The sequence below is a fragment of the Rhincodon typus genome, chromosome 23 (genome assembly GCF_021869965.1).
Source record: "Rhincodon typus isolate 14 chromosome 23, sRhiTyp1.1, whole genome shotgun sequence".
NCBI lineage: Eukaryota > Metazoa > Chordata > Chondrichthyes > Orectolobiformes > Rhincodontidae > Rhincodon > Rhincodon typus.
Window position 1 is genome coordinate 6,026,141 of NC_063354.1, and position 15,058 is coordinate 6,041,198.

General features: G+C 38.7%; 1 protein-coding gene across 1 annotated transcript in view; it reads left to right on the top strand.

The window, feature by feature from the left end:
• Positions 1 to 15,058, top strand: part of LOC109929767 (phosphatidylinositol transfer protein cytoplasmic 1a) — a 224,401-nt gene that overhangs the window by 129,295 nt on the left and 80,048 nt on the right. Inside the window, exon 4 of the mRNA XM_048611083.1 lies at positions 7,657 to 7,664. Coding sequence (XP_048467040.1) covers positions 7,657 to 7,664 — 8 coding nt within the window. The remainder of the gene's footprint in view (positions 1 to 7,656; positions 7,665 to 15,058) is intronic.

Here is a 15,058-nt window from a genome sequence, read left to right on the forward strand (position 1 = left end):
TGAGAGTAAAGCCAAGTTGTTTTTCTTTTTGCCCTCAGATTCCCCACACCTGCAGCAGAAGTCCAGTCTGGCAAATGTTTCCTTCAAGACTCAGCCGCTTGGTCATCAGCGATGCTATCGAGTCACTCTTCATGAAGGGCATTGAAGTCCTCCACCCAGATTACATTCCATGCCCTTGCTACCTTCAGGGTGTATCCTGTATGGTCGCCAACATGAAGGGGTACTGACTTGCCAACTGAGGGAGATAGCAGCCAGCAAGTGGCCTTGCCCATATTTGACCTAATGTTATGGGACTTCATAGCATTTGGAGTTAAATTTGAAGCATCTCGAGGCAGTTCACTACCTCACCCCCCCATCCCCATAAACCACTGTGCACCGTTTCTGATGAGTATGATAAGACACACCTAAGGATAGATAAGATATTGCAGTTAGCTTTCTGCCAATTTTGGCATAAGCACCCAGATGTTAGACTAAAGAACTTTGCAGCGCTGATTGGTCATGGTATGCCGTTGTCTTTTCTCATACCATGGTCAACCCCAAGTGGTCTCTGATCAAGTGTCTCTGATCCTGCACCACTTTAGAATTGTACCTATAATTTTACATTACCTGTCTTCATTCTTCAAACCTAATTGGATCACTTTACAGTTCTCTGGATTAAATTTCATCTGTTATGTGCCTACCTATTCCACCAACCTGCCTGTGTCCTCTTGAAGTTCATCACTACCCTCCTTTCAGTTCACAGTACTTTCAAGTTTTGTATCATATGTAAATTTTGAAATTATACCTTGTACACCTAAGTCTCAATTATGAATATGTACCAAATAAAGTCGGTAGTCCCGGTACCAACTGCTGGAAAACACCAGGGTATGTTACTGTCCAGTCCAATAATCAACTTTTTACCAGTACCTTCTGTTTCATACCACACAGCCAACTCTGTATCTGTGCTGCCATTTTTGGTACATAGGCTTCGACTTTGCTGACAAGCCTGTTATGTGGCACTTCATTATACACCTTTTAGAAGTCCATATACACCACATCAAATGCATTACCCTCAGCAATCCTCTCTCTCTCTGTTACCTCATCAAAAAAATCTCAATCAAATCAGTTAAAACACAATTTCCCATAACAATTGCATGCTGGATTTCCTTGACTTAATCCATCTTGTCTACTATTGTTGTCTTAGATTTTCTTCTTAAAAGCTTTCTGACCACCAATGTTAAACTGACTGGCCCGCAGCTGCTGCATTTAGCCTTATATCATTTTTGAATAAATGTAGAACATTTACAATTCTCTGTCCTCTGGCACCACCCCAGTATCAAAGGATGATTGAAAGACTATGATAAATCTGTTTCCATTTTCCACTCTTACTTCCCCGACTTACTTCCTGGGATGCATTCTATCCATTTCTAATGATTTGATTTTTCTTGTCACATGTTCTGAGATACAATGAAAAGGAATTGTTTTGCATACTAACCAAACAAATCATACCTTACATAAGTACGACGTGGACGTGCCAGCGTTGGACTGGGGTGGACAAGGTCAAAAATCACATGACACCAGGTTATAGTCCAACAGGTTTATTTGAAAACACAAGCTTTTGGAGCCTTGTTTCTTCTTTAGGTGTTAAGTATAGCAGTGTAGTAGAACAGAGTGAAGAATATAGCATTACAGCTACAGAGAAGGTGCAGAGAATGATCAACTCTAATATATGAGAGGTCTGTTTATAAGTCTGATAACAGCAGGGAAGAAGCTGTTCATAAATCTGTTGGTATGTGTTTTCAAACTTTTGTGTCTTCTGCCCGATGGAAAAGGGAGAATAGAGTTTAATGGCATAGGAGGGGCCTTTGATTATGTTGGCTGCTTTCCCAAGGCAGCGGGAGGTGTAGACAGTCAGTGGAAGGAAGGCTGGCTTGCGTGATGGACTGGCTATGTTCACAACTCTCTGTAATTTCTTGTGGTCTTGGGCAGAGCAGTTGCCATACAAGCAGTGATGCTTCCAGATAGGATGCTTTCTATGGTGCATACTCATTTAGGTTGGCCACTAAGCTCTTGAATATGGACCAGTCCACCGACTCCAAGCAGTCACATAGGAGTTCATCCCATTACCTCAGATCAGCATTGTACGACTTTCTGTACCAGATTCTCACACTTCAGTTTCTGCTTGGAATCTGGGAGCAGGAGCTCAGCTTTTTAGTCTGATTTACCAAAAAGCGGTGGCGGGGAAATGGAGTGGTAGATATCTTTACCAACTTCAAATGCAGCCAATTTTTCTAGTGCTACATTATTATGTTTTAACTCATTTTTAGTTAAAAGGAATAAATGTTAATGAGATCTTTGACGAGGTGTTTTTTGATATTAGTTTTTGAGATTGACAGTATAATAATATTGAATTAGAAAGATTACCATTTTTAGTATATGGGTATTTTGTCTTTTGTGCTTTTCCAACACAGCCTAACCAAAGTATTAGAAATATAGGATGGCATTTAATCACACAAGAAAACAATGGTTGTGGAAGTCTGTCACCTTCCCTGCAGCAGTCTCATTAAGTCCGCGGTGGAAAGACTCCACTGCCAATTGAGGCGTTTTAGTACACAGTTGTTGCCCACTCAAGGGCCTAATCTCATGCCGCTGATGTTAATCCAATAACAGAGGGGGTGTTTAATCCAGCAACAGACACAGGGTTTACTACATGGGATGCATGAAAAGCAAACCCATGCTGGGTTGCTTGCAGGCTGCCAGGCTTGGCCTCTCATTCAAAGGTACTGAGCCCCTTATTGGAGAATCTGACATCAGGATGGGGTTTGCTGCTGGGGGCCTTGAATTAACCCTTGCTGTAGATCCCTGTTCTTCCCTCCAGTATGCAAGCAAGACCCCTGACACCCCCACTAGATCCAACCCAAATCTTGAGGCATCTCTTGGAAAACTTTTCTTAACGTCCAATTTTGTGCAAGGTATCTCTCTGTTATGCCAGAACTAAGATTGTGCATTTTTAAGCAGAGACCCGCATCTCATAGGTCAATGGCAAATCACTACGTAAGTTATGATCTTGTTATTGCAACTGCGTGCACTAATTTAAAATTTTCCACTATTGAAGCATACGAACATTTTGCAGCTTGTTGTCTCTGAGGTTAGCTATTGACAAAGTCAATTTGGACGGCGCTGGAGGGCTACCATAAATCATTTTGGACTGAAAAAGCATAGATCAGGGTACTTTCTAAATGGTATGGGGTTAAATGCAGCGCATGTTCAAAGAGACTGGGGTTCAGGTGCACAGATGTTTAACATGTCATGAAGAGGTTCAGAAAATAATCAAGGAGACTAATGGAATGCTGGCCTTTTTATCTAGAGGACTGGAGTACAAGGACTTAGAAGTGATGCTGCAGTTATACAAAACCCTGGTCAGACCCCACTTGGAGTTCTGTCAGCAGATCTGGGAACCACACCTTAGTACAACATAAGTTTAAAAGAATGATACCTGCATTTGTGAGGTTATTGTACAACAATAATAATGTTATTACAATAATAACAAATTAGGCTTGTTTTCTATAGAATTTGTAAGGTTAAGGGGTGATCTGATCGAAGTCTTCAAGAAATTAACAGAAAAAGACAGGGTACATAAAAAAAAAATTTCTACTGGTTGGAGATTCTAGAACTCAGGGCATAGCCTAAAAATTAGGGCCGGACCATTCAGGAGAGATATTAGGAAGCACTCCTACACCAAAGGATGGGAGGTGTTTGGAACTATCTTCCACAAATGACAGTGGATGCTAGATCAGTTATTAATTTTAAATCTGAAATAGTTTTTTTGTGAAGCAAGGTATCAATGGATTTGGGCCTAAGGCAGGTGTATGGAGTTGGGCCACAGATCCGCTGTGGTCTCATTGAATGTTAGAACAGGCGTGGGGGGGTCTGAATGGCCTACACCTGTTCCTATGTTTCAACCCCTAATATGTAACCCTAGTCTTCCTTGGAGCTGAGAGGAGAAGAGAAAGAAGAAATGAAACAAATTAATTTAATAAATGGAAAAAAAACTGGAGTAGACCATGATTAAAATTTAGGCATTAACCCAAGGTACAGAAAGCACAGAAATTAATGACATCAACAACTGGGCTTTCTGAAAGGGCTGAAAAGCCTTTTCCTGTCAATTCTTATCTCTCGACCTGACACGTGCTGCCTGTTGTGGAAATCGATACATCTCAGCTTGCTATGAAATATAGGTGGGCTCAAAATGTATTTCTTTGTTTTCAGAAGGGCATTTTACATGAACCTAGCCATATCTGTCTTAATATAATTGACATGCAAATAATTGCAGTAAGAGAGAACACTTGTTACTGAGCTAACAGAACAGACTGTAGCAGTTACTAAGCTACTGTTTCCAAGTGTCGCTATTAAAACCAAATGCTAAGTTTATTTAAAATTCCAACCTTTTCTTTCTTTGATGTAATATGTACAGCTTCATAGAGCATTTATTAATGGTGCAAACCTGAGAAAATTTATCTCTCAAAATTGTTGCATTGGCTTTACCTGAGAATATGAGAATCACATCTTAATCAATTTTCATTGATCTTGTTCTAGAACATTCTAGGAAACTATTGCACACTTCAAAATGCAGCTTATTCACTTCTTTTTATTTGAAGCAATTGGATTTTAAATCATGGTTTGTAGCACGACAGCATTCTGTAGTCAATGTGGGAAGTCATTGTATAAAATAGCCCAATGTCGATTTGCAATCAAGGCTCAATCATAAAGTGTTAATATGTAACTAAATCCTCTATCCCTCCATCCCTCTGCCCTTGACTTTACTTAATTTTTGAGTCTATTTTTGAAGGTTATTTTACTATTTACTGCAAGACACCCCACACCCCCACTGTCTATTTTTTGTTCTTTTCCTGGATAATGTATATTTTTGTTGTTGAGAGGAGGAAAGTAATTTGCCATCAGCAATTCTGCAGCATTCTAATATAGTGCAAGATTCACCTTTGGATATTGTTTCTAATTTTCTTTAGTGACGTAAACAGGGAGCTTACTGTGCCAGCAATGACAAACTCCTTCTCCTTAAACACAGTGGTACAGCACACATGTTTGGCAATGCTGTCCTTGAGTTGATTTTTTTTAAGATCCTAGAGGTAGTTCCAGGTTTGTGTAACTGATATAGAACTCTGATATACATGAATTGTTACGTTGGTTTCCTTGAAGCAATTATTCCATGATCCATAAGTATTTTGTGCATTTTCTTCATCTCAGAGTCTGTCTGCTTATATATCTTTAATTTGTTCTGCAACTCTCCAACATTTAGTTTTAATTCTTTCTTTATTGCTTGCAGTTCATTCAAATATATCTTGTCAGTTGTCATGCTGAATGTTGCAAATTAGATTGTGGCGATGAACTAACACAATTGTCTCAGTTCTGAGAGGCATCATTTTACTTATGAAACCCTTAGTTTCTCATTCCTTCATAGTGACAGCATTTGACAACCAAAATTTTTCAATGAAGAAGGAATTGAACGGGAGAATGAGGATCAAGAATGATTTCTATTTTGGGGAGGGAGGCAACAAAATACTGCACATGTTATACTTGGTAAAGCAGATTCTAGGAAGGGCTGCAATTAGAATTGATAGAAGGAACTGGACCGAGCGGTAAGAGGTGAAAAGACCACACTGTATTGTAATTGAACATTAGGAGGTCAATGGAGTGATTCAGTTATAATTGGAGTGGAAAAGAAATAGGACATCATTCATGCTCTTAACTTGATATAATGGAAGAGAAGTGACTGTAGAATAAAAATATATATTTGACCTTCATTTGCCAATCTAAATTCCTTGTGATGTAAAAATGCGTATAGATATCTGGACTCCAACTCAGCTGGAGGAAAGCAGATGAAACATCTTGTAACTGCAGTTGAACTGAATGCTGTTCTTTTGGGCACAAGTCTTTACAATTAAACACCTTTCAAGTTTGAAATTTCAGTTGGGTGTTGTTCAAAGTGAAGAATGCCAGTGAACATTAAAATGTAATCTGCCCTGCAACTGCAGAAAGTCAATAAAGCAGGACTCAGACTCAGTGATTCAATGCTGACCCCCATGAGTACTTTCAAAAAACAACTTGTCTGTAACTGGATAGAAGTATCGTACTTTACATTGAAAGCAATATTCTATCTTTAAATAGAGTACTGAAGACCAAGTATTGGAAGTAGCATAGAGCAGATGAAGTAATATCAGAGGACACATTAAGATAGAGTGATTGTTATTTGACTTACGTTCTGTTGGCCTAAGGAGATCTACAGGTAAAGTTCTCCTCAGTGTTGTGATCAACACTAACTAATTAAATAAAACTGAGTTTTAAATACTAACTAGAAGTAAAAAAAACAAAACTAGCCATTTTATTATGTCGCAAGAAGTAGCTTATTCATTCAAGTTGAACCAGCCTGTGGTATTTAATTATCCCTTATGTTTCCTCATTTGAGACCTGTAACATGGAAACAAAAACATATTCACTCTTTGGAAAAATACTCAGCCATATATAAATGGCTGGATTACTTCAAAATTCAGTTACCATTTTTCTTGCGGTTTCTTATTGTCCCTTTGAGTATTTTATTGGATTTCAGATGTATAACACTTGACACGATTGACATCACTATTTCTAATATAACTTTTCTATTTTTACTATTCTGCAATCTGATGGAGTGTTTTTGTTGAAATTTAAGTTTAATAGAGCCAGCACTCTTGAGGACCTAAGCAATGAAGACACTTAATCTGACTTTATGAAAGTACAGTTAGACTTGGAAGTAGATTAGTTCAAAGCAGATTTAACACATTTGGCCACGGAGACTTCTAGAAGATTAGTGAGCCTCTCAATTTCAGTCAGATTGTTGCAAGGATAGTAATCTGCAGGAGGTTGATCTCTCAGCTCTCTGATACATTAACTGGCTGACAGTGTGTAACAATATTGGCAAAGGCCTGAAATTAGTTTCCCTTTTTAACCATAACTGGTGGATGATCCAGGGGAGAAAGGATTTCTGCTTTCACACATAATAATATCCAAAGTTGAATCAAAAGGTCTGAATCACTATGAAATTACCATGTTGATGACCAACAGGGCAGAATATTTGATCGTGACTTGAGGAGTAATAAGTAACCAACCATAAATTATTTGTGTAAAGAAGACTTTAGGATTTTTCTGTTCTCAAGCTATATGTGTGGCAGTCTTCATAGAATCCTAGAATCCCTACAGTGTGGAAAGTCTTGATATTGTTTGCCCCAAGGAAAATAATAATTCAGAGATAGCAAGAACTGCAGATGCTGGAGTCAGAGTCAAAACAGTGTGGAGATGGAGGAACACAGCAGGTCAGGCGACATCAGAGGAGCAGGAAAGTCAACACTTTGGGTTTACACCCTCCGAATGAAGGGTGTAAACCCAAAACGTCAAGTTTCCTCCTCCTCTGATGCTGCCTGACCTGCTGTTTTCCTCCAGCCCCACACTAAAATAGTAATTCAAACTGGTTGTACCGCCAGTGGCTTATAATATTTGGTTTGTAGTTTTTATACTGCTGAATGTACTTAAAATGTTCATTGTAAATAATAAATCCAAGCTACCTTTACTTACTGTGTCTTTATCTTTCCCTTTATGTGCTGTTTTATTGATGGGAACGTGATACAGAATACACAGTGAGTACCCCATGTATTATTATATTGTTGATTGGTGGGTGAATGGTAAAGTATTTAACTAAATACATAAAATTAGTAGAGGAGCCCTTTAAGTATTCAGTTTGTTATTTCACATGAATCCAATTCTGACTTTTTTGAGGGGGGGGTAATTATCCAAATTGTTAACTGTTTCATCAGGTGTAGCCTGTGTGCTGTGTTTAAACCAAAGCAAGATCTTTAATTGTGTATTAGTTTTCCATTTTCCTTTATTTCGTAGGTTCAAAATAAATAGTTGGTTGATCAGATGGTAAATGAGTCATCCTTGTTGTAATGCCATATTGCTGTACCGAACCTTACAGACCAGATATACCACTAGTTGATTCCAAGGCAGAGTTTTCCCATGGAAATGAGAATCAGGAGTCGAGATTCAACAACATTTGTTGTTGAGAAAATGTTAGAATCTATGATAAAGGATGTAATAACAGAGCATTTAGAAAAACATAATAAAAATGCACAGAGTCAGCGTGGCTTCATGAAGGGGAAATCACACCTGACAAATTTATTAGTCTTTGAGGAGGTGCAAACAGGGTACACAAAGGGGAACCAGTAGATATAACATATTTGAATTTCCAAAGGACATTTGATAAAGCAAATTAATAAGATAGGAGCTCATGGTGTTGGGGGTAGTATCTTAGCATGAATAGAGGATTAGCTAACAAATAGAAGATAGAGAGTTAGAAGAAAAGGGGTGCTTTCAGGATGGCAACCTGTAACTAGTGAACTGCCACAGGGATCAGGGCTGGACCATAATTATTTACAATATGTATTGATGACTTGAATGACAATCACAAAAGTGAATGACAAAAGTCGAAAGGCAAATAGTGAGGATGATACAAAAGGTCTCAGAGGGATTTAGACAAGTTAATGGGAAGTGTAAGGTTATGCACTTTGGCAGAAAGAATAGAAAGCTGAATATTGTTTAAATGGAGAAAGATTGCAGAAAGTTGCAGTATAGAGGGATTTGGAGGTCCTCGTGCATGAGTCACAAAACACTAACATCTAGGTTCAATGGGTAATAGGGAAGGCAAATGGACTCTTGGCCTTTATTTCAAAGGGACTGCAGTATAAAAATAGAAAGGTCTTGCTAAAACTGTACAAAGTACTGGTTAGACCATAGCTGCAATGTGATAAACAATTTTTAGGAGCCTTATGTAATGAATGATGGTGGCATGGTGGCTCAGTGGTTAACGCTGCTGCTTCACAGCGCCAGGGACTCAGGTTTGATTCCACCCTCAGGTGACTGTCTGTGTAGAGTTTGCACATTCTGCCTGTGTCTGCATGGGTTTCATCCGGGTGCTGTGGTTTCCTCCCACAGTCCAAAGATTGCAGCTTAGGTGGATTGGCCATGGGAGATGCAGGGTTACAGGGATAGGGTAGAGGACACTCTTCAGAGGGTCATTGTGAATTTGATCCGCCGAATGGTCTGCTTCCACACAGTAGGGATTCTATAATTCTGTATACTGGCATTGGAGGAAGTGCAGAGAAGATTGACAAAGTTGACCTTGTTTAGGAAGGGATTTCTTATGAGGAGAGGTTATGTAGGTTGTACTTGGGGTTGGTGAATCTGTGGAATTGTTTACTGCAGAAGGGCTGTTGAAGATGGTCATTAAGTATATTCAAGACTTAAATAAACAGATTTATAATCAAAGGTTATGGGCTAAGAAAGGAAAGTATTGAAGATTATCAAATCAGGCATGTCTATAGACAGTTCTGAGGAAGGGTCTCTCGACCTGAAAAATTAACTCTGATTTCTGTCCACAGATGCTGCCAGACCTGCTGAGCTTTTCCAGCAATTTCTGTTGTTGTTCAATCCATTAACTGATTTGGTATTCTATCCATTATCTGATTTGGTAATGAATACATTAGATAGCTGGGGCCCCAGCACAAATACTCGCTGCACTACCACATCCTGTCAATTAAAGTGCCTGCCCTGTATCCCCTTACTCGTCTTCTCCACTCAGCCAGTTTCCAAACCAGGTCAGTCAATAACTTGCCTTTGTTCATTAGCTTCAAGTTGATTGAAAAATCTCTCATGATGGAGTTTACCAAATGCCTTCTGGAAATGAAAATAAATAACATGTATGGACATTTCCCTGGCCACTGCTTTAAATCCCTCTTCAAAAAGTACATTCAATTTTATCAAACATTACCTACCTTTTATAAATCCATCCTGGCTCCCTTTGATCAGCTAAAAATTTTCACTATGTGTGTTTAACCTGTCCTTTTGTACTTTCCTTATCAATTTTGAACTCTGCCTGTGTCTGAATTTATTCTCCTGTCATCATGGCTTGAGTAGCATATGCTTCCTTTGTAAAGACAGATGCAAAGTATTCACATAATACTTCAGCCATTGGTAAATATCTTTTCTTACTCAGTTCTTTTCCTCATCCTTCTACTACCTTTTAAATATTTATGTGCTTATTGAAAACATTTGGAGTCTGTTTTAATTATTTTTAATCAACTGTTCAGGCATATTGTGATATCTCTGGGGCAGGTGGGATTGAACCCAGAACTTCTGGCCAAGAGTTTGGGACACTATCACTCTCATATGATGCTTTGTCTCCCTCTTTTTAAATTATTTGTAATCTACCTGTTCAGATATGTATGACACATCTTTGGGACAGGTTGGACTTGAAACAAACCTCATGGTTAAAATCATTTTTAGAATCCATACAGCATGGAAACAGGCCCTTTGGCCCAACAAGTCCACAATGAACCTCAGAGCATCCCACCCAGACCTATTCCCCAAACCCACCTAATCTACACATCCCTGAACACTATGGGCAATTTAGCACAGCCAATCCACCTAGCCTGCACATCTTTGGACTGTGGGAGGAAACTAGAGCACCTGGAGGAAACCCACGCAGACCTGGGGAGAACATGCAAACTCCACACAGACAGTTGCCCAAGGGGAATTGAACCCAGGCCTCTGGCGCTGTGAGGCAGCAGTGCTAACCACTGAGCCACCATGCCACCCTTACCTACAATCTCCTGATTAATCATATCATGATATCCCTGAGAAGGTGAGTCTTGACCCCAGACCTTCTGGCCCAGAGGTAGGGACATTACCATTGTGACAGAAGGCCAAAAGTTTTTTAATCAACCTGTTTGGAAATGTTATGATACAACTCAGGACCACTGTGTCACGAGACCTTTGTTCCTTCTTTATATATCCAAACACCAATTAATAAATTATCAGCTATCATCTATTTTCCTACTGATTTTATTTTACTTAACTATATTGACACTTAAAACAATCTGAGCATCTCAACTGGACAGTTATTTTGTAAATTTACCAAGAGATACCTCTTATCTATCGTACAATAATGAGACATCAAATGACTTTGTAATGAACAAGAAATTATTTCTCTCCGTGACCCTTCAGGTCTAATGGCACAAGTAATTTTAGTAGATTTCTGACACTAGCATGCTGCTTTCAGCTATCAGTTTTTTTTCACAGAAATCTGCAAGGGACTAGAACAGTTACAGTTAGCCATGCATGAAAAGAAAGATTTTGCCTTAGCTTCTGTCAATGCACATTTAATCATCATAGTTTACAAAGGGGACATGTTTTATATCCTAGGGAACCATAACATATTTAACATCAATTTTTTGAACAAGTTGCAGATATAAAACCTGTCTGCAATATCTTTATTTCCAAACATGGAAAGCTCTGGAAAGGTTCAGAGATTTCAGAATAGTATCTGGTACATGGTCAGATAGAAAAATAGCGCAATGCTAAAAATAATTACAAGACAGTGGGAAATGATTTTCAAGACTACAAGGTATTATCAGAAATGAAATCCAATGACGTGGATAAATTGCTTGGATTTCACTCTGGCAATTTTAACGTCATCAATAAGATTACAGTCCTGTAATCATTACCTACCGTCTGTTATTCTCTACAATGTTGACCCCCTGTTCTGCATTCTTCACAATGTTATATCTAAAGTTAGAGTACTTTGAACACTGCACTCATTACTGTCCTCAACAACCTTTCTCTCTTTGTGACTCATTGTGAAAAGAAGGAACTTACTATTATCAGATAAATATCTCGTTAAAAGAGTCATCAAAATAGTACTCAAATTCAAACGAACTAGATAATAACCATGTTCAAAAAAGCAATTTAATTTTAATAGTGTCAGAATTGCTGCTCAAAGGAGAAAAGTGAGAAAAAAGCCCATTTCCTGTTTGATTTGTTTCTACTGTGGAACTACGAATGCCACTGAAACTGTTTTTGCTGAATATTCAGTTATTATAAGAATGGGCATAATATCTAATGTAATTTACCAGTAACGTATTTCAAAAACATGAGAATGAAACATTTTTTGTTAATAGCTGAACAAGAGTTTGAAACAGAAGTTCTTGATCATTATTTTCTGGACATTATAAATATTTAAATAAAATTAAAATACTGTGAATTTAAAATAAAAACAGGAGTGTTGGAAAAGCTCAGCAAGTCCGATAGCATCTTTAAGGATAGAAACAGAGTAAATGTTTCAAATCCAGTATGAATCTTCTTCAGAAGAATATCATAAATATTGAAGCTGATAAATGTTTGGTCAGAAATATTTGGTCTAAAAATGCTTTAAGCTAGTGAGTATTCACGTTGTTAATTTAAGATTTACTCCTCAACATGTATGCCAAGTATAACAATGTGATATTCAAAAATAAGAGTTTACATTTTTCATATTATCAAATCTGATTATCAAATCAGTGCCTATTTTTTGAAAACATATTCAATGCAGGTGATGGAAAAGGGGTGGGGAAAGTGTGTAGATAGATAGGTGATGTACTATTGAGCCTCATTTAGGTTTTCTTTACATGAGACGCATTCCTGCATCCTTTTAAGCTTCATAGTCATGTGCAACATCTAGGTAATCATATTGGGACCTCCTGTAAGCTTGCAAATTTTTGTTTTGTTCTTTTCCCCTTCTATTTCACTCTCCCCTCCCTCACTCTGTCTTGCTTCACACCACATTTTCGCACTTCTACCTTTACTTCAGTTTTCCTTTTTTTTCTATTCATTTGTGGGATGTGGGCATCGCTGGCTGGACCAGCATTTTTTTGCCCATCCCTAGTTGCCCTTGAGAAGGTAGTGGTGAGCTGCCTTCTTGAACTGCTGCAGTCCTCCTGATGTGGGTTGACCCACAATGCTATTAGGGAAGGAATTCCAGGATTTTAACCCAGCGACAGTGAAGAAATGGCGATATATTTCCAAGTCAGGATGGTGAGTGGCTTGGAGGGGAACTTGGAGGTGGTGGTGTTCCCATATGTCTGATGCCCTTATTCTTCCAGATGGAAGTGGTCGTGGGTTTGGAAGGTGCTGTCTGAGGATCTTTGGTGAATTTCTGCAGTGCATCTTGTAGACAGTACACGATGCTGAGCGTCGGCGGTGGAGGGAGTGGATGCTTTTGTGGATGTAGTGCCAATCAAGCGGGCTGCTTTGTCCTGGATGGTGACAAACTTCTTGAGTGTTGTTGGGGCTGCACTCATCCAGGCAAGTGGAGAGTATTCCATCACGCTTCTGACTTGTGCCTTGTAGATAGTGGACAGGCTTCGAGGAGTCAGGAGGTGAGTTACTCGCCACAGTATTCCTAGCTTCTGGCCTGCTCTTGTAGCCACTGTGTTAATGTAGTGAGTCCAGTTGTGTTTCTGGTCCATGGTAACCCCCAGGATGTTGATAGTGGGGGATTTAGTGATGGTAACTCGATTGAATATCAAGGAGTGGTGTTTAGATTGTCTCTTATTGGTGATGGTCATTGCCTGGCATTTGTGTGGCACGATTGTCACTAGCCACTTGTCAGCCCAAACCTGGATATTGTCCAGACCTTGTTGCATGTGAACATGGACTGCTTCAGTAGTCAGGAATGGTGCTGAACATTGTGCAATCATCAGTGAACATCCCCACTTCTGACCTTATGACAGAGGGAAGGTCATTGATGAAGCAGCTGAAGACTGTTGGGCCTAGGACACTACCCTGAGGAACTCCAGCAGAGATGTTCTGAAGCTGACACGATTGACCGTCAACAACCACAACCATCTTCCTATGTGTCAGGTATGACTTCTACCACTGGAGAGTTTGCCCCCGACACCCATTGATTCCTGTCTGTCTTCCTCCATTTCTGTTTTCTGCCTCACCTCTTAAGTTCTCTTTCTGCCTTTCTATTCCCATCATTCTGTTTTTCTTTGTTGTTTCATTTTGTTGTTTGCTTTTTTTAAGCTTGTGATCTCATGTATGTCCTTTTTACTGATATTTCAATTCAGGAAGAAAATGCAAATGCTGTTAGGGTATCCATCAAGTAAAAAGGGAACTTTGTAGATATTGTTGCTTGTACTTTTTGTTATAGGAAGTGGCTGTGCAGTAGAAAGTTCAATGTTAGCAAAAGGAAGTTTTCAATCTCTTTGTAAGATGGAAGCAGTATTTATTAATAGGCTAGCATTATTTTTAAAAACATTCCACATAGGCATACAATGCAGCTGTGCTTTTTGTCAGAAAACATATTGAAGCATATTAGATCCTGAGGTGACGTAACAGGATTGAATGTGGAAAGGATGTTTCCACTTGTGGAAAGACTAGAGTGAGGGAACACAATTCAAAAATACGGAGTTGTTTTTATTTTGGCTAATTCTGAATTGTTTCCTTTCTTTTGAGGGTTTCATGCTATGAATCCTAGCAAGATTTCTTGGCATATCTTATCAAACTTGCTTCATTAACTGCATATCATCCATTATGACATCCTTCAGTCACCTTGAATAATTTTATCAACCTTTAAATATATCACTACATAATAACATCAGCGAAAGTGGAGTAACAGATTTCTAAACAGCTCCTTCTTTGCTGGTGTGGTACATGGTTGTCAAAGTAGGAGAATGAGGAAGTAATTTTTATTTAAATGTTACTAATTCTTAAATCTTTCAGTTTTGTGTCCTTTCTTTATTGTGCATTTTTTAGTGGCAGACTTAGTATGCAGGGTTTTGAAGCAATACTTTTTATGCTGTACTGGTGCAAAATCTCTGTAAATACAAGACCAAAGGGAATATTTGGAACTATGCAATAACATTTTAGTGCTTTAAATTGTTTGCCTACACTAGTTGCCCGTTGGTCCATTCGACCAAAGTTATGGTGTTGATTTTTATATTGAATGAGAGATATTAGAACCATTGATCAGAGAGGTGTCACGATGATGAGGTTGTTGCAGAAGCAGCAGTGCTATATAGTTCCAGGTTGCTGTCACAGATATTCCTACACTTTCTTAATCTTTCTCCATGGTCATCTAGAAGAACACTTCAAGTATGCTCCCCTTTCTTTGAATATTGAATGAAAAGAGGCCTCATTTGGGAGAAGCAAATGA